Raw genomic sequence first — 21,726 nt, 5'->3', positions numbered from 1 at the left:
TTTCAATTTATACTTTCAACCAGAGTTGCAACGTTTTATTTTGGGTATCTATTAAAAAATACATTTACAGATGGTGTGGCATCAAAGCTTGTAATTCACACAGCACTCAGACATCAGGTGCACACAAACACATTGACAACCCCTCAGTCTTTCCCTTTCCGCCACCCAAACAGGGTGAAAATTGCTTAGTGAAAAGACCCCTGATCAGCATCATCGCAACAACAATTACGAGGCTTTCGAAGTATGCCACTGGAATCACAATTGCCTGTCGACTCGAGCAAGGACACAAACAGCCAAAATAGTAAACACCCGGCTAGCAGATGTCGGCACCTGCTACTAAGAGATCCACAGATGGAAAAATGGCTGCTACACAAATAAAAATAGAAGTGTATGCCCAACTTACATATAATGCTATTGTATCTCACATCCAGATGGGTAACAGCTGTGGTCTGACATATGTCGCCAATGGCTACATATTTGTCAAATGTGGCGTTTTGACAGCATCTTCTCCTCCCCAACTTCCACCTGACTGCGTTTTTATAATGATCAAAATTCAATCCAAAATAGTTACATCCAAGTTTGCCTTCCTTATAACCTTCTATACTGTTTCCCTTGACACTTCAGGCCATCTGGACCAACCTGCAAATTTTCACACAGATATTGAAAAGCAGCAGGGAAACAGGTTCTATTTGTAACTTTGACTCCTGAGGCAAACGCCCAGGAAACCTCTAATTTAACTTGTGAAAAAGATGGTACTTTCTTATTTGCTTTTAACCTGTAGATTTGTTTGTGAAGGGTGGACTACCATCGGCAAACCCAGAAACCAGAAACAAGATATTCAATAACTAATAAACAAGTTAATGAAAAGTACTAACACAACCTTGCTATTGCACAGAACCCTAAATAAGTCCTAAAAAGACCTTATGACTAATACTTCCAGCCATAAACAACACATTTAAAATGTATACTATCCCTTCCATCACAGCTGACCTTTACATCGGTTCCATAGTTTTTTGCTATGCTTTAGGTTTCACCCCATACTGTGGCCTTTATGAAATGTCATGCTTTATGGAACTTTTATACTTTATACTTGATTTTTTCTGTTTAGTTGCTGTTGAAAAATAAATATGATCCATATCATAACAAGCCACATTGCATGAGGATCCATACTCGTGCAATAACACAGACACTTGATAATTACAGTGACAAAGGACGACAACAACCTAAGTGGATGGAGGTGGGGGAGTTGCGGGAGGTGGGGGAGAAGGGGGAGGTGGGGGAGTGGGGAAAGCAGAGTCTCTTGTTGATTTTATGATGAGCTGAACCTAATAAATTGCAATCATTGTTAGACCAGAATCTTAACAAAATCACACATCATACACAAAAAAACTTTCTCCATTGAACCTTTCTATACTAAATGATTGGAAGGAATATTTTAAATTGATTATCTTGAAGCCCAATGTTAGGCCTTAAGTTCTTTTTGTTGTTTGTATTTGTGCATTATGTTTTGTCTGTGTGTCCCCGAGTCCAGTGTCCAGTTTCTCCATAATCATGGCTGTCGGAGCCCTGACAGTGATTGGAGGACTGTTTTCCAGCCTGGCCAATCCTGGGGCTCACCTTCAGCCACCTCCAACCAATTTTAAAAAATTGGGGCACCTGTTCGGGGCTGCTGGCCTGGTGTGGCCAGTATGCCATTTAGTGTGTCTTGTTTGGTCAAGTCACTAGAGGGGTAGTGACTCTTGAGACACTTCGATGTCATTACTGACTCTGTTTGTTTGTTCGTCAAGATTTTGTTTTGTTCCTGTAAAATTTGTGTTTTAGTTAACTTGACCTTTGTTTTTGTTTAAACCCTTGCAAGGTACCATTTGTTTAACTATTTTTAGTCCCCTTTTGTTTAGTTTACCCTTAACATCCCTACTCATTAAATTGCTTCTTAATTTACCATTGTTCCATTTGGTTGTTTTTGTTACTTCCCTGTCCCCACACGAGCTGGGTCGTAACATCCAAATTATACACATTGAATCAATTCTTAATTTTTAAACAGTAATAATGAACTATTTATGTTATATTAAGTAAATGCACTCACCCAGAACCCACTTCATGATGAGCATCTCGGTCCAGGAGAACTGTGTGGTCTTGACCCTGAAGACCTGGCGGGGGTGGTCGGTGATGGTTTCGTTGGGCAGGTTCTTGACTCCCTCGAAGCGGTCGGAGGCATTTATCACCAGCAGACCCAGGAATATGGTGAAGGAGACAGCATGAGCAACAAACTTCATGAAAGGACTCCGAAGGATCTGGCCAAGCTGCACAAAAGAACAGATAAATCAGAATTTCTGTTGTAGCTTCGTAGCTTCCGAACTTTCTGTCGGTACATTGGCTGAGTGGTTAGCTCTCACACTACACAGCAAGAAAAGTTCTGGGTACCGTGGGTCTTTCTGTGTGGAGTTTTCATGTTCTCTCTGCGTTTGGGCACTCCAGTCTCCCCCATCAACCCAAAACATGCACCATAGTTCAAATCCTCCAGCTAAGATAGTCTTAACCAAGGTCTCCAAGCAGTGTGGTGTTCGCTGCCCCCGAGGAGATGCCCCAGCGGCTTTGAAGGATGGTTAAAATGCAGACCACAATTTTCCCTATGGGGACAATAAAATCTACCTTATTCTGAGTACCCCTTTAGCCCTTAACCTGTTTGTCTCCATGGTGAAGTTATGGCTTTGCCTGTAATTTTACACAGTATGCCATTACACTTCTATCTTCCATGGAGAGTAGCAGGTGACGCCCCTAAGCCATGATACAGGTCAGCTCTTTGGAGAGACAAACCCACTCACAGTAAGAGTAAAAATATCTGATACTGAACAAATAAAAGAGAGCTATGTTTAATGCCATACTGTGAAAGTTTCCAGGTAAATCAATCACATCTCCATAGATACGAGCAAGTGGTGTACCCTTCACCAGAAAAGTTTTGTATATATCTCTGGTTTCTTGTTAATTAACTCTGCCAAGATGTTTTCACTTGAATGGTTTAGCAAAGTTAGGAAAGTTTTCTGTTTTAAGATCAGGAATTATATTGAATTGGATTATAGATTGAACACGGTCCACTTGAATAGCAGATACCATTTCACTAAGCCAATGTTAAAAATGTTGGGGTGTGGTGGATTTCCATGTCAACAAAACACAAAAAAAAAAAAAAAAAAAAAAAAAAAAAAAAAAAAAAAAAATATATATATATATATATATATATATATATATATATATATATATATATATATATATATATATATATATATATATAATTAGCTTATTTTTTGCAGGGTTAGAGTGAATTGCCTTCTTGGATGCCTGGAATTTCTAGGTTTCTCTCAAAATTATGACTAATAAATCTACAAGAGGATTAGTACAAATAATGCTTTAACGAGATGCTATGCTAATCACACGTCTATATGAAAGCAGAGGCGCAGCAGCTGGTGTGATCTGTGTTTGTGCTTATTACCAGCCTCTAAGCAGACTCCGCTCACACTGGGAGACACTTCTTGTGGAACAGTGCCATATGGAGACCACTTTGTGCACTACACCGGGTGGTCTTCAACACTCTGCACACTCAAAGCCTGATTTTTCTCATGAATGCAGCAAATGTGAAAAGATGCTGCAATGGACACACATACACACACTCTGAACCCCATAGGCTTTTTACGAACACAACATTTGCCACTCTCTAAACCTGCTGTGCTCAATATTAACAGCCCCCAGGGTAGCTATTCTGTGCGAAATATCACGTTCTATACTTGTTCCTTACATCGGAGGCTAGTAAACCAGGAGGGACAGAGGCTGTCGGGTACAATCTTAACCCTAAAATACCCTATAAACCTCTCGCTTCCACCGGGATTCGCCTGGCTCCTACATTACCACCATACACTGAAAAGATAAGAGCCATCCATCGCGCTCTTTGGAGAAAATAAGATGGTTAGTCCCGATCAGGCCAGATGCTATGTGAAGAAAAAGCTCGTCTTTGGGTGCTGTGTACCTGTGTGGTGGTGGCTGTGATGAGAGGAATGCTGATCTAGTCTTTCTGTGGTAAATGGAACTGGATAAAGATCATGTAGAGTAAAAGAGAATGTGAAATGTAATAAAGAGCTGCAGCGTTATCCACATGATCTTTTCATCTGAGACAGTAACGGTATCTGTTGTATGTACTGCTATGGTGGTACTGCTGAAAATGTGCACTCAAGTGAGAGCAATCCCTCATATAAACAAAATAATATGCACTGACCAACAAGGACAGGGTTTTCATAGCACTGGGTGAAGTTTGGATTAAAGGGTCCATATTATGCTATTTTCTGATCTATGTTATAATGTTGTTTCCTCACCTAGAACATACCTGGAGTTGTGTTTTGTTTCATTCACACATATTTAAGGTCCCAGCAGCTTGTTTTGTTAAGAACCAATAAAACCAAAGCTGATATAAAAGTCCTTTTTGGTGGCTAGTATTAATGAAGCACGCTTTCTCCTTAAATTGAGTTGTGTTAAGTTCAATGTGGATTATATTAGCGAGTCTAATGATACTTGGTGGTACAGTCTCTAACCTGGTCCCTGGTTTAATCAAATGTAGCAGGATCTTTCTTGTAAGGTCTAATTCGATATGCAGCGGTGTCCAGTCAATCTACGTTTAATGAAAATGGATTGTCACCTTGTCCTGTGCATATTGATCGCACTTTTTCAACAGTCATCCTACTTTGGTCGTCCTCCTGGGTTAAGTAAAGTAAGAGTGGGTTTATGCAAAAATATAAGGCCACATTAAACAAGTGAGAGACTGAAGAAGTCATTAGTGGAAAAGGGTGGTAATGTGGGAGTGGTGTGTGACATGTAGCAACTAGAACGACGGGGGATCCCTGTCAAATAGATTGACAGCAGGTTAGCATTAGCATTTATAAAACAAGCTGCCAGTCATGTGTCCCTGTATGGTCACGTCATTGATTTTGACCCTCAACTCATATTATTATGGAATTACAGTATAGATTAGTTTAATGTTTGTAAGCTGTCTCTGCAGGGGTGTGTCTTATGGCAATCAAATGACATTTTCCTAAGAGTCCATAGGTCACAAGCTACTATCTGCATCAAATTATAGAGTGTTTTATTTTTCAAGAAGAAGGAAATGTGTGCTTAGCATTCTAATTGTTGTTAGGATATTTGTGTAATCCCTCACTCATCCAGGTCTGATCCATAGTAAAAGAAAAATTCAAACCGGGCAAAAAAGTTGTTGGAGTGAAGTTGTTTTGCTGCTCATCCAAGCCGCTTCTACAGTTCTGGTTAGATTCCTGGTGGACACTGCTTTATATCTAGTATATTTTATATCTAGTTTGCTCCTCGATTCAGACAGATATAAGGTTATAAGGCTGTCCAGAACTAAAGAAGATGAGCAGTAAAACATCTTCATTTTGACAGATTTGAATTTTTCTTTTACTATATATATATATATATATATATATATATATATATATATATATATATATATATATATATATATATATATATATATATATATATATATATATATATATAATTGTTGTTAGCATTACCATGACAGCAAAACTCTGGACACTTAAAGTTGTGAAATGTGCTTATGAACTCATCACGATGAATAATTATAAATGGGGATGTTTGAAGAAGACAGGTACCGTGCCTTTAATAACAATACAAATAATACAAAACAAATACACAGTCTTTCTCCTCCTGTAATAAATATGACACATTTAATGGAGAAATACAATTTTGTTTTTTATCACTTCCAAAATTACCAATTTTTTCCTCTAAAGAGATTTCTGAGGCAATTAACTTGGTGTTTCAGTTCTTGCTCTGTCTCGCTTTGACAGGCCCCTTGAATATTCAGAAACAAAAAAATATTCATCTTTTTTAATTTGTCCCAGCTGATCTGAGATGTGATTTGAAATGCGAGTCAGATGTTGCTATGTTCAGCTTTATTAAAGAAGCTAAAAAAACACATTAAATTGATCTGATAGGCAGGTGTTTGCTAAATGCTATGAAGAAACACTTTTAAATGTTCACGTTTCATGAAGCCAGCCTTTGTATGTAGCTAAATTTGTCCTGAGTCTACAAAGCTTTTCATCTGGTCTTGTATATGGCAAATTAGGCTTCTTTTACAAGTGTAAGAAATTCACTATAATTCTGTAAAACGCTACTAGATCTTGTTGCATTCTGGGTAATCCTAATCCACACTGATGATACCTTGCTCTCCTTGCTCTCCCTACTTCCCCCAACAGACTATACATCACCAATCAAAAGTTTGGACACACCATCTAATTCAGTGTTTTTTTATTTATTTTTACTACTTTCTACATATGGAGAACATCAAATATATGAAGCGAGATATATGGGATTATGTAGTAAAGAAAAACAAACAAACTCAAAAGCAAATGAAGAGAAAGAAAGAAAAAAAAACACTGAATAAGAAGGTGTGTCCAAACTTTGAAAAAATTAATGTAAATCAAACCCATCTATGTGCAAATCCAAAATACATAAGTACTGTAGACTTTGCTGATATGTGTGTGTATGGCCTAGATCAGGATAAGAGCTGGGGTCAGCACTCAGAAACAAACCATGTGCACAATCTGGAAAAGCCTTAATAAAAAGAAATCCACTTGTATGTCATCTTTAACTTCATTCTGTTCCATAAGCTTTGAGCCTCCACAGTTACATCCTCTCAAATGGGCCCTGTTGTTACACCCAGGTGGTTTTATGACAAAGTGTAATGTACTGTCATTTATGACTCAACTCTTTTGTGACAAGTTTTTTCGTCTTCTCACAGACATTTAACGTTAGCCGCTACGTCTCTCTCTTTCTCTGTGTGTGGTTTTATTTATTTTTAATTATTTGATCACTCCAGTACACTCTCACTTAAGCTCGAGTTCTCCAGGTTGATGAGTAGATTTGCATAACCATTCCGCCAGCTCCTGTCTGTGCGCCTGTGTCATATCCAGTCACTTCACAGATTGTAATTTGCTTGATGGAGTATTAACAAAATGCGATAAAGTACCTTAGGGTCTGATAATCACTTTGAGATTACAGGGAAGCTGTTTAAATGAAAATGCTGCCTTTGCCACACCAGCAATTTATCAGTCTAGGACGCAGAGTAAATATTTTGACAAGATGGAGGACCCTCAGGTAGCACATTTGCAGAATAGAGCTGCTTTCCTAGACCACATGTTTGGAAACAAGATCACAAATTGGATATTTGAGATACACAGCTAAACAATTTTGGGGAAAAAAAAAACGAAATGAGATTTTTCTGACAAGTATTGCAATAGTGATAAGATTTGCAATTTGATGGGTATCAACTGCTAAACAAATGCTAGAGTCCCTTAGAACTTTAGAACCTTTGCTGAGGTCTACAGGTTTGAGGCTTGCAAGTTTTATTTATAATAATCCAGAATATTTTGTTGTATAGAATATTAACAAAATGCCTTCCACTTGTCCAGTTGACTTTTTGTTGGAACTGTTACTATGAAATATGTCTGCAGAGGATGATACGGCAGTTCATTGCTTTGTGATTTCTTAATTAGCTGGCTACAATGGAATCCATGGTTATGGACAATTGAGCTGAAGTATTTCACACTGCTCCCAAGGTTACACTGACAGTCCACTATACACTCCATATTGATTTACAGACAATTTAGATTCTTCACTTTACCTTTACATGGCCAGACAGCACAGGGTGAACCTATGGTAACACATGTGTTGTTTTATTCAGTGTGTCTCATTACCTTGCTACATGGAACGATCCAGTAGGCGATAGCCAAAAAGGGCAGGCCTACAGTGACTCCCAGGACAGTCCAGCACTTCACCCCAATAGACTGCTGCCTCAGGCCTGGAAGGTTCTCATACCAGATAGTGAGCAACTGCTGCTGGCAGTTTGGATGGGCCACGAACTGTCAAAATGTGAAAAGACAGAAATAATATATTAGAGAGTACTCATATTTTTATAGATTTTATGTAAAAAAATATTATTAATAAATATCAATGCAATGTTTTTATTTCTTTATAATTTAGGCTTATGGGGCTGAAGCATATTCTAACCAAGAGCCTAAGGCAGAGTCCTTGGGTGAATGACAGTGAGCAGCTGTTGAAGACACTGACACACAGCCAATGCATGAGATACAGAAAGTAGCAGTATCCACCCTGAGGTGACTCCAGGGGTGGTGGTTACCTTCTTTATATTTACAATAATGATGGCATCATTTTGGTTCGTACATGTCTACAGCTGTATCCTTTTGAAACCTCACTGTTTTTGCTTATTTTGTATGTTATTGCATTGCCTCTTTTTCTTTGTAATCATTTGTTAAATTGTTAATCAATAAACGAATAAATACATATTTAAAGTTTGGGGTTTGACTACTGCTCTCAACATAAACATCATTGCCTGACTGGTCAGATCCACTTACACAGGATAGTGGTGCGATTTCAGCTCCCACAAATAAATACTGTCACTGTGTCCTTGGGCAAGACACTTAACCCACCTCCGCCCCAGTGTCAGTGTACACAGGTGTATGAATGTGTGCGTGTGAATGAATGGGTGAGTTGTTCCTTGATGTAAAGTGCCTCGGAGGTGGAAAAGTGCTATATAAAGTAGTCAATGCTAATGATCCAGATATGTTGTGCTGCTGTTGTTTTCAAAATGAAATGCATATTCTTACGTATCTTCATTTCATTCTTCACTGCTTGAACAAAGAATGTTCACAAAGCTTCACTAATGGAATCTGAAATGACCCAGTGCAATCCTAACACACGAGTGGATCCAGTCACCTTCACGATCAGAATCACTTCTACTCATTCACAACTACTTCTGGTCCCCTTTTCCATAACAAGCCATTCAACCACTGACCCATGACACAATCCGACAGGGCCCTTCACACAAACACAAGCAAGCTGCTGTTTCTATAGCAATCTTCAGCCTGTTGCATCATGGGTAATTACCCTGAGAATATTGGTTGCACATTAATGATGCCTTAATAGATTGTTTATTAACCCACGCATACATACATGACATACATTCATCTATTGGACACAGTTGTCAAATCCTGAAGAGAGATGTTGCTTTAAAAATCATTTAAAAGTATATTTACTTATGGCATATTATTTCTAAAAAATGTGGACAATAAATAATTACATTTTGAAAATATAATGGAGCTCAACAGTAACCGCCCTCTGGTTCTGGAGATGAGTTTCCCATAATTTTTTCTAATAGACTTTACGGAAAAACTTAATAGACAAATTTGAAAGCTTGCTCATAAATGTTACATGTTAACTAATGATCAGAAGACCTATCATTTGCTTCTGAAACTTTATAAACCATGAAGTTATTAACACATTTCGCTGAATCTGGCTGGTTAACCTCTGTGATGGCTTTGAACTCTGAATATTTGAATTTTTCAAAAAGTCTATGGGAAATTCACTTCCAGCTGTCCAGCTGAGCTCCATATGCTTTTATAAATCTAATATAAAATAATCTCACTTTTTAATAACGACCTTTGGTACAAACATGCAAGTAACTCACAGAGGTGGTGGAATCAGCCAGTTGTATTCAAGAAAGAATATCTCGAATGAACTATGTTACATGTAAAACAATTATGTTGCGACAATGTAACCTGGATAAACTCCAAACGAATGTAAACAGGGAACATGTTTATGAAGGTTTTTAATAAAGCTCTGGCGTATATACACAGGGAGAAACAATCAATGCATAGGGTGTGCTGAGCAGGATATGAGAGAGAGGTCTTTCCATGAAGCCTAGACACGAGCGGTCATGAAAAATAAACAAGAAAACAAATAGAACAGAACAGATTGAGCCAGTGATGTTGCAGCTTGAATCTTTCAGTCTAATTTTATTGCTTCACAATTACTCTTACAATACTGACAATGAAAACATTCATTATTTACCCAAGCATCAATACAAAATCTCCTTTATACTTTCTAATTCAATTCAATTTCAATTCAATTTTCAATTCATTTATTTTTGTAATGCCCAAAATCACAACAACAGTTGTCTCGAAGGGCGTTCATGTTTCGGTTGATGGGGGAAACCGGAGTACCTGGAGGAAACCCATCCAGACACGGGGAGAAACATGAAAAACTCCACACAGAAATTCAATTAATTCAAGAAAACTATAGCTTGGAAAGGTCACAAAGCACACATAATACTACGACAAGCATGCATGTGTAAAGGAGAAGTTGTAGAAGAGTAAAGGGATAGACAAAGAGGATTTACTTTGACATTTAGTGGGAGCACCTCTGTACAGCGAGGATTAGATTTGAGACAGGGGCCAGTCTCATGTTTACACGAGGTCCTTGGAGAGCGCACGCCTCAGAGCACACACCTGTAATTACGGTCCTGTTGGAAGTGCCATGTCAAACCAATTTATGTGTGAAACTTATAAGGGACGTGTATGGTAAATATTTATAGTATGTTTGCTCTATTGACTTATGGACTGGTAATCAAACAATAATAAACAGAGGGTACGAGAAATCCATTCCAAAGGGGTCACAAGTCAAGCCTGGAAAATGGTTTCAGGAAGGCTTCTAGGGAATAAATTTAATGTGGAAGTGTGTGTGCAGACTGTGAAGACAAGAGATTTTCAGTGTCGATCCCTGGGTTAATCCACTTTATAATTAATATTGAATTTAGATCTAGTTCACAGCTGGCTAAGACATGGTTTAAGTGTTGTTTACCATAATGCTATGAGTCAATTTAACAGTTTTTTGAATATTGCATATATAACTAACTTCAGCAGATGCCACAGGTGGGTAGAGTTAGAGTAGTCAAAAAATATACTCAAGAACTTGCTACTTCAAAATAATATTACTCAATAATCAAGTATATGCCCATGAAATTACTCAAACTACTATTAAAGTAAGAGTAACAGTTCTTAACATCTAATTTATCATTTGAAGTGAATTTACTTGGAAGGACAAAACATACGACACATAATAAACAAAATCTGATATTTTAGACCAGAAAACAAAGAAAAACAAATCATATCTAAAGGAGGGGTGCAGGAAATCAACAATTTAAATAAAGAATTATAGTTATCATAAAACGTTGCATGTCGCATTTATATTCACAGTTGGTGTAAAAGTAACTTCAACTTTTACTCAATTAAGAGTATTGTGATTTTGAGTAAAAGAGTAAATGTAACTGAGTATTACCTCTGGCTGACTGGCTCACTGATATATCTCTTGATCTCACCTTCTTGACCTCGTACTTGATGGCCAGTTTGACGCGGCTGAGGCAGGGTCTGTTGTAGGCACTGGGGGGGCACAGGTCCACGTCTCCGTTGAGGATGGCCTCCACCTCCTCAGTGTCCCGGCACAAGTCCAGCACCCCCACCACAAAGTCCTTACACTGCATGGACAGCTTACGATAGTCATTCTGAAAGGCACAGAAAATGTACTGATCAAGTCTCAAGTCTCACTAATTTATATCTCATTTAATTAGACTGGGTTAATACCAGTACCTAGCATGGCCTTATATATGAAACTATAGTAAAAACAATGTGTAAGGTAATGGTTTTTATTATATATCGTTCTTTGTATTTTTGTTTATATATTTTGATCAATAATATTTCACACAGAGACTAAATATTTTGTCTTATTTGGGTATGGCAAATGGTAACATTTTTATATAGTGCTTTTCAACCTTCAAGGCACTCACAGCACTTTACACTAAGCAACCACTCATCATGCACCATTCACACAAACACTCATACATGAGTGTAGACAATGGGGGCAAGGTGGGTTAAGTGTTTTGCTCAAGACCACAACAACAGCACTCATTTGTGGCATCTGGAATCACCCCGCCAGCCCGTGGGTAAGTGGGTCTGACCGCTCAAGCAATGGTGTTTACATCGACGGCGGGATTCAAACCGCCAACCTTCAGATCAGTGGACAAACACTCTACCAACTGAGCTACTGTTTCCATAAACACTCATTTTGCATTCTGACTTTAAGTGGGTCTTTGGGGGACAAGGACACAGTCAGTGTATTATCACAACTCTATCTGACCTTTGTGATGAATGCACTTGGCCTTCCTATTAACGACTGCCATTATTCACCATAAAGAAACAGTGATTATGAAGCAGATGCATGTCTCAGCATTAGCATTAATGAGCTTCTTTAAATTGACCTTTTATTAAGTTATATTATGTTGGTGTATGTTTTGCCTTACACCATTTATTGTCAGTGCTAGAGCCATTTTAGTTTGTATCTCCAATAGCCACAATGGCACTTTCATTTAAGGCCCTTTTGTATTAAATGAGGTTTACCTACGAAAGGCAAAATGGAACGTTTATGTTGATGGCCATCTAATAAAACTCATTGGGGGCCAATTTCATTATGCATATTGGTTTATTGCGCGACTGCAAGCTAATCTGGAGCATTGGCCTGGTCATTGCAAACAAACATCCTGTACGCCAGCTCCTAATCAGCGATGGTGCCAGATGCATAAAGCAAAAATGATTCATGAAAACTGCACGCCTTTCTACTGTGTGTATTTAATACATTTGTGTTGAAGTAAAAAGTCATTTTGAAATGTTTGAAAGGTTTTTATAAAAAGTTGTTCTAAATCAAATAATCAGAAGTGAAAGGTGAGTGACAAAACAATTAAATTATAAAATTATAATATTGTAATGATGTGCCAATCTGGAGACATTTTAAAAGCGTGATTCAAAGCTTTTGCTCTTTCTTACACAAATTGTCTGCAACCCTTTCTCACTCCTTTTATTTGCTTTTTAAGTGAACCTCAGAAGAATCAGATAGCTTTACATAGTTTACTCTTAAAGCCAATATAAGGCTGAGTTCATAAATCATGATAAAATCGAGATTGCAACCTCGGCTCTGAGCAATTCACAATATGACTTTTTTCTCCATATCACTCACCTCGATTAAATGGATTCGCACAGTTAAACTGAGAACCGACTCTGCTCTTTAGGGACACAAAGGGGGGAAAAAATCATATTATTTGGTGTATTTTGCCTTAAGGTGCAGAGGTCCAGAATACTGTGCAATCTCCTGGCTGTTACAGTCCCTTAAGGATTGCAACTACAGGACACTATGTTCAGCTATGTTTCCATAATCGATACTATTTACCCTTTGACTGACTTGAGAGGTGCACACTCGCTGACACACATGTGAAAATCCAATCATAATTCACAAAATGTGGCTGCTGCCCCAGGCGTGAGATAAAGGGAAGGAGTGGTGTTGTGAGATTGAAAATGGAGACAGAGCAGAGTGAGAGTGTTACAGATGAGTGAGCAGAGGGACAGACACATGGGGACGGGGCAGGCCAGGAGCTGTGCTGTCAGTGGACAGGCAGGACCACCATGGAGACACAGCATGCCTCATTTTACAGCACTGTTGGCTAGACATGGGAGGAAACAGAATACTTTCACATTTAGCTCAGGCTTTGGGGGAAATGTACTTGGTATGCGTGTGGTGTGAATTTAAAAACATTTAGTATCATATGTATTAGCAGCAGCAGCAGGAGTAGATATAGAAGTAGTTGTATGATAAAAGATAATACATTTTCTTCTGCAGGTAGCACTAATCAAAGGTGTCATCTTAGTAATAGTGCGTGTTGTAAGAGCAGGGGTCACAGCAGTACTTGCACTACTTTTACATTGTGCATTGATAGTTTTAAGTACAAATTCGTCAACCTGAGGGTCTCATCTCAAACATTAATAGACTGCATACACTGTGTCTCATGGGAAACTAGAACAGAGGCTTAAAACTTAAGCTGTTTGAAGACAGACACTAGAGAAGCTTTTAACTTCTCTCTCAGGAACTATTCAACATGCTCAGCCTTTGTTGTTCCTGGAATTATAATAAGAATAATGCTTAGACCTTGACTTATTAATTCAAAATTCAATAATGGCTGACTTCAACCTTGGAAAAACTTGGTAAGCTCACCCTTCACCATCTGATAATGAGTTTGACAAATATTCAGTCATTGCGTTTAAATGCCATTATTCCCAATTATATGCTACTTTCATAAGATTTGAAGAGCAAAATCCAGACAAAACTATCTATAACTGAAGGTAGCATTATATTTTAAAGTTATTCATACAGAAAGGGAAATAAATAAAATGCTAGATGTAGGAGTGATAATGAGATGCTAATGAGACAGATGAGCTTTAGCACTTGTGTGCTCCCTCAGGTGAGCCCTTCTTATTAACTTTACAGCAGACAGGGAACCAAATGACAAGCAGAGAGGACAAATAGAGGCTGAAAAAAGACGACAGTAAGGTGTGGGAATATCTGCTCACATGCTGTAGGACTTTCTATTTAAGATACCATAATCAGAATAGGGACAATACACAATAATATTGTTTATTGTGATAAAAAGGTTTGACAATAATCATTTGTTGGATATATTATATAATCGTGATAATTGCCAGTAAAAATAATCACCATTATATCATCAGAATGTCCTGAAAAAGGCCACTTATCCACAGGGAGTCAACGAGGGGGACAAAGGGGGCTGTTGTCTTAGGGGCCCTGTTGACGGCCCTGCTTATCCATAATATTCTCTGCTAGATCATAATTGTTTTGACTGATAACAAATGACAATACTATAACAGTTGTTTAAACTGGTGCTGACAGTTTAAAAAACTTTTAACTGTCAGCAAATTCATTATCGTGATATTATCGTTAATCGCAATTATTTCGGCGATAATAATGGCGACACCAAATTTCATTATCGTCTCATGCCTAAATCAGAACTGGTACTATCATAATCAGTAATAGTCTTACTTCTAAAAGAAGATTTCAGAAGTGACAAAAACATGGGTGATGTACATGGGTCATGTGACACAGGAGATGACACAATTCCACAGAAACATTAAAGTATCTTTTATAGATTTCTCCAACACAAAGTGTGACTTTTCGCACTGTCAGGATAGTGTCAGCTGACCAATACTGGAAAATCATTATTTCTCTATTCTAGTACATATCCTGTTAAGCAAATGCTGTTGTGATTTTGGGCTTTAAGAAATAAACTGATTTGAATATCGTAATGTGTGTCTTTATTTCAGTTAATTATTATGAACTATATAGCCAATAAGAGTAAAAGTGATTTGACTATTTTTTTAAAGAATAAAAGTGAAAAGAGTTGTACCTTAAACTCAGTCTCGATGTTGGCCAGTCTTGCCAGTTCGTTGCTGAGCTCCAGAGCAGTTAGCACAGGGTCCTCACTGCTCAGGGACAGGTACGCAGCACTGGCCAGTCCTTTATAAGCGTTCATCCTGGAGCGTGAGTGACTGAACGAGTCCTTCTTCTGCTTGTCCAGGCACTCATCACACTTGCAGAAGTAGTCGTGGGGCCTCTCTATGCGAGCCCCTTTTGTCAAAAGGATGTGCACTATCTCATACTCCTGACAGTGAGCGGCCAGTATGACTGGGGTGATGTCATGGGAAAAACGTGTCCCATCTTCATCATAGGCGTAAAAGTCATCGTCACGCATCTCCTGCTCTATTGGGCACACTGCCAGGCGCAGACCCCCTCCAAATGCTGAGTGTGCCAGTATAGCCTCCACAATGCGAACATATCCCTTGGAAATAGCTAAAAGCAGACCGTCACCTATTCTTGCCAAACCTTCTTTCTTTAGTAAAAGTTCTGTCACTTCCAGGTGTTCGTTTCCTACAGCAAGCTGCAAGGCATTCTGGCCCATGTAGTCCACACAATTGAAGTTGAGAGTTTTGGACTCCTCCAGCATTTTACGCACTACAGGGATATTTCCATATTCAGCAGCGTCTAAGAATCGCTCCTCTTCTGCAGTGAGCGCCGACCCTCGCTCATTAAACATGTAGGCCGGGCCGCGCACAGCCTGGCGACGCCCTTTCTCCCGCAGTGTGGTATGCCTCCGGTGCATGGCCTCCACCCTGCAAATGGAAAAACACATGTGTTACTGGGGGCTAATGGGATCGTGGGAGGAAGTGGCAAGTGGCACATAGGAACAAAGCACTCGAGCGGAAAAGAAAGCTGGGTCATTAGAATCCATGACGATAAGCTTAACCAGAAAATTAACTAATTACTGTTACTTAATGAATGATGGGCGGATGCAGGACAACAAAGCAGTATCTGATTGACAGCATGGAAATTATGCTTTTGACTTTATTGGCATCACAATGATAAACTTCTATCAGTAACTACCAATGTTAGTCCTGTGCACCAAAACCTGAGTAAGCTCCACTGAACTCAGAAGAAGACTTTCTACTTAAACATCGTAAATGACAGTGCCATGACCCAGCAGGATAGAACAGCTGAAGTCTTCCACGTCAATATCTCTCTGCACTGTAATGACTTTTGTCGGAGCGTGACACATTTTACCAGGCGTCTGTAGACTTCTTTCACAGAAAAGGATTCTTGTGAGACTTATCTAGCGTAGCTCTTTGTGAAGAAGAAATTCTCCCAGAGGTGAAATATGAAAGGGAACAAATACCAGAGGCGTCTTGTATTGTAATGTGGCATCAGTCAGGGCATTTGATGTAAAATTATTGTTAAATTAGTATTCAAGTCACTTTTTTGCTAGTTACAAGCTCAGAAAAAGAGAGATGATCCAAGTAGGACATCACAAGAATGCAAGTGAATTGAGCTTTGGGCTGTTAGGACAATTAGAGGACTAACACGTTTATCACATTCAAAGCTAAATTACAAATTGCAAAGGCTGCAACTAGTCTAATATTTTCTGCACTGAAATCACCCTGTTTTCATGGTGTTTGAATGAATAAAAAATGCTTCACCTTGTAGATTAGACTTCTACATGCTCTTAAATAAAAATAATTATTGTTAGTTAATAAGTCATCCATCCATTTTCTTCCGCTTATCCGGGGCCGGGTCGCGGGGGCAGCAGTCTAAGCAGGGACTCCCAGACTTCCCTCACCCCAGACACGTCCTCCAGCTCCTCCGGTGGGACCCCAAGGCGTTCCCAGGCCAGCTGAGAGACATAGTCCCTCCAGCGTGTCCTGGGTCTTCCCCGGGACCTCCTCCCGGTGGGACATGCCCAGAACACCTCCCTAGGGAGGCATCCAGGAGGCATCCTCAGCAGATGCCCGAGCCACCTCAACTGGTTCCTCTCAACGTGTAGGAGCAGCGGCTCTACTCCGAGCTCCTCCCGTGTGACCGAGCTCCTCACCCTATCCCTAAGGGTGCGCCCGGCCACCCTGCGGAGGAAACCCATTTCAGCCGCTTGTATCTGCGACCTTGTCCTCACGACCTAGAGTGTCCTGGTGCCACGTGCACCGATGGACACCCTTGTGTAATGCTCAACCTCCCGCACAAGCTCAGGCTCCTTCCCCCCAGCGAGGTGACATTCCATGTCCCCAGAGCTAGTCTCCATGTTCGGAGATCTGGTGGTCGAGGTCCCCACCTTCGACTGCCACCCAGATCTCTCTGCACCCGCCCCGTTACTAAGTCAATATTTCTTTAAAATGATAATGTGGCTGGATGTTGAAATTACATTTTTTCCCCTCCTAAAAGCCCCCCAAATTGTTTGTGTCTATTCCAAGATGAATGAAAATGGTTGTAGCAGGAGGGGACTCTGCCATAAAGTCACTGTCAAATCAATACAGGTACTAGGACATGTATGATATGCTAAGGCCACCCCAGAAGAAAAAGCCAAACATAAAGAGGATGTTTTATTCAATCAAAAGCATTATCTATAACCTCAACGACTATGTCAATACAACACCCCATTTCCTTTCCTTGAATTGGTTTAGTGACCTCCAACCGAACTATTACAAAAGCAGACTGTGGCATTTCTAGTTACAGAGCTACTTGTAATTCTAGTCACTTTAGAGGCATATGTTGTGTGTGTGGCTCTATGCACTGGACAGAGAAAGTAAAAAGGTGAAAATGGAAATGCGTTCATGGTGAGAATATTCCCCGGGGGTGTGAGAGGATGAGGAAGTGAGAAGATGAAGAGAGGAGCCGGCCAAGGCTCTGCAGGAGGAGGAGGCCACGGACCACAGTGTAACATTGTGTTGTCAATGTGTGATTAAGTCTATAAAAGATTTACACAATAAGTATAGTTTTCCCTGGGCTGTCAGTCAATAGCACAGGCTGCGTATATCACAGTAATGAATGCACAGTATGGAAAGTGTAATGCAACTTAGGGAACAGATATAGAGATGTGAAATGTGTTAAGAAAGTGAACCCAGACAAGTCCAACTATTCTGCTTTAATGAAGAACAACAAAAGAGTCATGTGGAAAAGGGGAAACAACTCAATATTTATATATATATATATATATATATATATATATATATATATATATATATATATATATATATATATATACACAAACAGCTATGTAAATACATTTTTTTTTTTGGTATAGCTTCACTAGATGTCCACTCACATTATCACATGTTTGGTCCAGTACATTACATGCAACTCTATTCATTAAACAGCATTTTAACATTTCAACTCAGTAGTCGCCAATAACTATCTAACTACATAATTTACATATAGGCAACTGTTTATATAGAAGGTTTTATATTGCATTATGCATATGACCACTGCCTTTGCAAACCTGTAAACAATAGAATCGTTCCAATAAAAGCAGAGACAGCCTGGCTGCCAGCCCATTGAGATAACCTCATATCCATGTAATGAATAGCCACATTCCATCCTTTCCTATCTCCTCTCTCATCTGTCACTGACCGTTTAAGACGCTGATCTGAGAACACAGTTTAGTTGCATCATGTTTTTTTGCAACATTAGAGTCAGGGAAAAGACGATGGAGATAAATACACAGAAATACAATAAACAGTATTTCATACTGTTGTGTTATTGAGTGAGCCATGTTTCGACTCGTCCTGTTTTAGTCCTGGTTTAGTCCATGGGAGTGGATCGCCCCTTCACTGTGGTTCTCCTCCAGGTTTCTCTTTTTTCTACTGGGCTACTGGGTTTTTCCTGTAGAAGGAGGGTCTATGGAGGAGATGTTATGGGACAGTTATCCATTTGCTTGTTTTTTGTTGGTTAATCTGTTTGTCTGTTATTCACCAATGTCTGTTTCACTGTTGGATTTTCTAACTTTCTGTTGGTTAAATCACTGACGCTGTTAAGCCCTAAGAGGCAACTGCTGTTTTGAATTTGGGCCTTACAAAAATAAATTGAATTGAAAAAACTTTTAGTAACTCCTAGTTTAGGGCGCTGTGAGACGTGCCCAAAGCTAGACCAAACACAAACTACTTCCAGTGTATTGTTTATCATCAGCCTTTTATGCATGTATGTATTTTATGCATGTATGTATTTTAAGCTAACATGTGTTACCTTTGTCAGCATGTCAGCTCAAGTTGCCATCTCTGGAAACACAGTAGTTTATCACAAGATCAAGTAAGTGTTTGTTGAGAAATTATTATTTTCTGTTTCATTATCATTTTGCCTGAGTCTGCGTTCTCTCATTTCCAGTCATCTGGCTCTGGTGCATAGCTCCTCCTCAGCTAAAATCACACCCAGAGTCAGATAATGAAATGCAGACAGGACACAGCTGACTTATTTTGACCTCAAGAGCTGCTTATATAATACATATGTACTGGCACAGGACAGATTTCGCTCAAATACATGAGAAAGAAGGACGCAGGCCCTTTAAACTAATAACGGTGAATGGCAGTATGTCAATAAGGCATTGTGCAAATAGTGTTCATATAGAAAATGGCTAATCAATCTTCACAACATCGAGAGGGTTAATGATGAGGGGAATACATCATAGTGTGATAATTACTCAAATGCAAAAGCTCAAAACTGTTCAAGCAGTGGAATTGCAATTTGCACTTTTTTCCACTTTTTACAAAAAGGTTTACACATTTAAGTCAAACATTTTGTTCAGTGGTTTGGTGAACTGCCAACTTTGAAAGGAAGAGAAGAAAATAATATCTGAGCACACAAACATTTTAACAGAACTTAGTGATGATTTTACACTTAATCAGATTTTGTGGGTAGTGTTTGAGTGGCATCCACAACTCTCTCTCTGTTTTGATATTCTTTCAAGCTGCAAATTGCAAATTGCACAGATCAAAGGTAGTGTCCACGGTGAATTTCACAGGCATGTTCGCTCATCTCCATGCAGTCTTCCATCACTTTTATAGTCTAGGAGATACAGTCCACACTTTCTCGTCATTCTGGGCCTTTAAAACCCAACTCTGGCAAATCAAAGCAGCAGACCAGAACAGATCAAAGAGCAGACACTGGCCTGCTACTCTCAATATGTGATCGTGAAGGCAGGCAGGGCAACATGAATATCCATTAAGTGTCTTTGTCTATTACACAAGACAGCTCTGGTGCACTCAGCCTTCAAGTGCTTATAATTAAACATATGGGAGAGTTACACAGGGACTGCAAAATGGCACTCGGGTTCCCATCAGGCTTTGCTGATTGTGTGTTTGTAATTAAAGTTGTATTGTTTTGGTGTCTTGGCTGCAACCAATTTCTTTAGTTTACTTCCTGACAGGCTTTGTTCACAGTTTTATCTCTCCTCGGAGTACATCCCTGTTGGCTGATTATGCATTCATGCAAAAATAACCAATCAAGAGCCTTTCTAACACAAGGGCAAACTCCTTTAACCCACCCCCCCTATTCTGACAGTATATGTCACATGACATGTATGCTATAATAAGCTATATAGCATTTTGCACAACTAATTTAGTATTAGTTACATAGTGTACATATAGGTAAAAACACCTGTAAATGTTGGAAGGTTGCACTGGTCTTTGGCATTATTTTTCAATTGCAGAAAAAGCTCTTTGAGAGCAAACTGAGCTAAAGCTCTTTGAGAGCTTATACGCTACATGTAAATAAAACTGATTCAACATGACTGCTGAATGCTTAACTGACAGAACAAGTGGCTTATGGTCAGAATGAGTTTACTGCGCTACATATGCCATTCAAATCAGTCTTGTGTGAGACATTCTGTTTGGGCACATGTGCATCATTAAAAGTTGTGCTTAACTCACGTTTGGCGGCTTTCTGTTCTGAAGTCTGGGTCTATTTGGTCCCCATAGTGATTTCCGTAGTCCAACAGCTCCGGGCCACGGTGCAGTCTCTGTCCGCGGTGCTGAAAGCGCTCCGCATTCGCCGCGCCACGACCTCTCCATTTGGGGAACGGGTCATCATAGTGGTCGTATACCGCATTTAAACGCACATCCTGCCGCGAAGCAATCGGAGAGCTTACGTCCTCGGTGGGCTGGTGGAACTTTGGAGGGGTAAATTGTGTTGAGTAGTCCGGGTCTTTGCTCTCTATTGATGGGTTGAGACACTCCGGAGAAGCGAGGTACGGTGGGTCTGTATCTCCAAGCAGCGGTGAGGCAGAGGAGAAGAGGTCCAGGGGCCGCGCAGAAGAAGGAGATCCTCGGGGATGACTGAGGGACCGCTGCGGGGAGGGAGACTCCGAGAGACGCGCTCTCCCACCGTCGCTTTCTTCTCCTTCGTCAGACATGAGGGGCTTTCCTGAGCTACATAGACCCCACTTTGAAGGATTTGAGCGATGGAAATAGAACGGCGCGTGTCAAAGTTTCAGCCGCACAAGTTTGTAGTGTGCTGCGCTGTAACGAGCAGCCCAGCCTCCTCCCCCGCCACCGAAGAGCGCTCACTAATTAAAGAGCACCCAGAGAGCGTGCGCAACAAGCTGCCCCTTTCAAAATGGACGGGAAAAGGGTAAGACACATAACT

The 21,726-nt window shown here is 39.7% G+C and overlaps 1 protein-coding gene across 1 annotated transcript in view; it reads right to left on the bottom strand.

Moving 5' to 3' along the window:
• LOC117378142 (short transient receptor potential channel 7-like) overlaps window positions 1-21,493 on the bottom strand; it is a 52,301-nt gene extending 30,808 nt beyond the window's left edge. Inside the window, exons 1-5 of the mRNA XM_033974683.2 lie at window positions 21,012-21,493; window positions 15,176-15,938; window positions 11,252-11,434; window positions 7,773-7,937; window positions 2,087-2,303 (exon numbers count right to left, since the gene is read on the bottom strand). Of these exons, the coding sequence (XP_033830574.1) occupies window positions 2,087-2,303; window positions 7,773-7,937; window positions 11,252-11,434; window positions 15,176-15,938; window positions 21,012-21,493 (1,810 nt within the window). The remainder of the gene's footprint in view (window positions 1-2,086; window positions 2,304-7,772; window positions 7,938-11,251; window positions 11,435-15,175; window positions 15,939-21,011) is intronic.
• Window positions 21,494-21,726: the final 233 nt, after the last annotated feature.

This window comes from Periophthalmus magnuspinnatus, chromosome 10 (genome assembly GCF_009829125.3).
Source record: "Periophthalmus magnuspinnatus isolate fPerMag1 chromosome 10, fPerMag1.2.pri, whole genome shotgun sequence".
NCBI lineage: Eukaryota > Metazoa > Chordata > Actinopteri > Gobiiformes > Gobiidae > Periophthalmus > Periophthalmus magnuspinnatus.
This window is presented reverse-complemented; position numbering and strand designations above follow the sequence as displayed.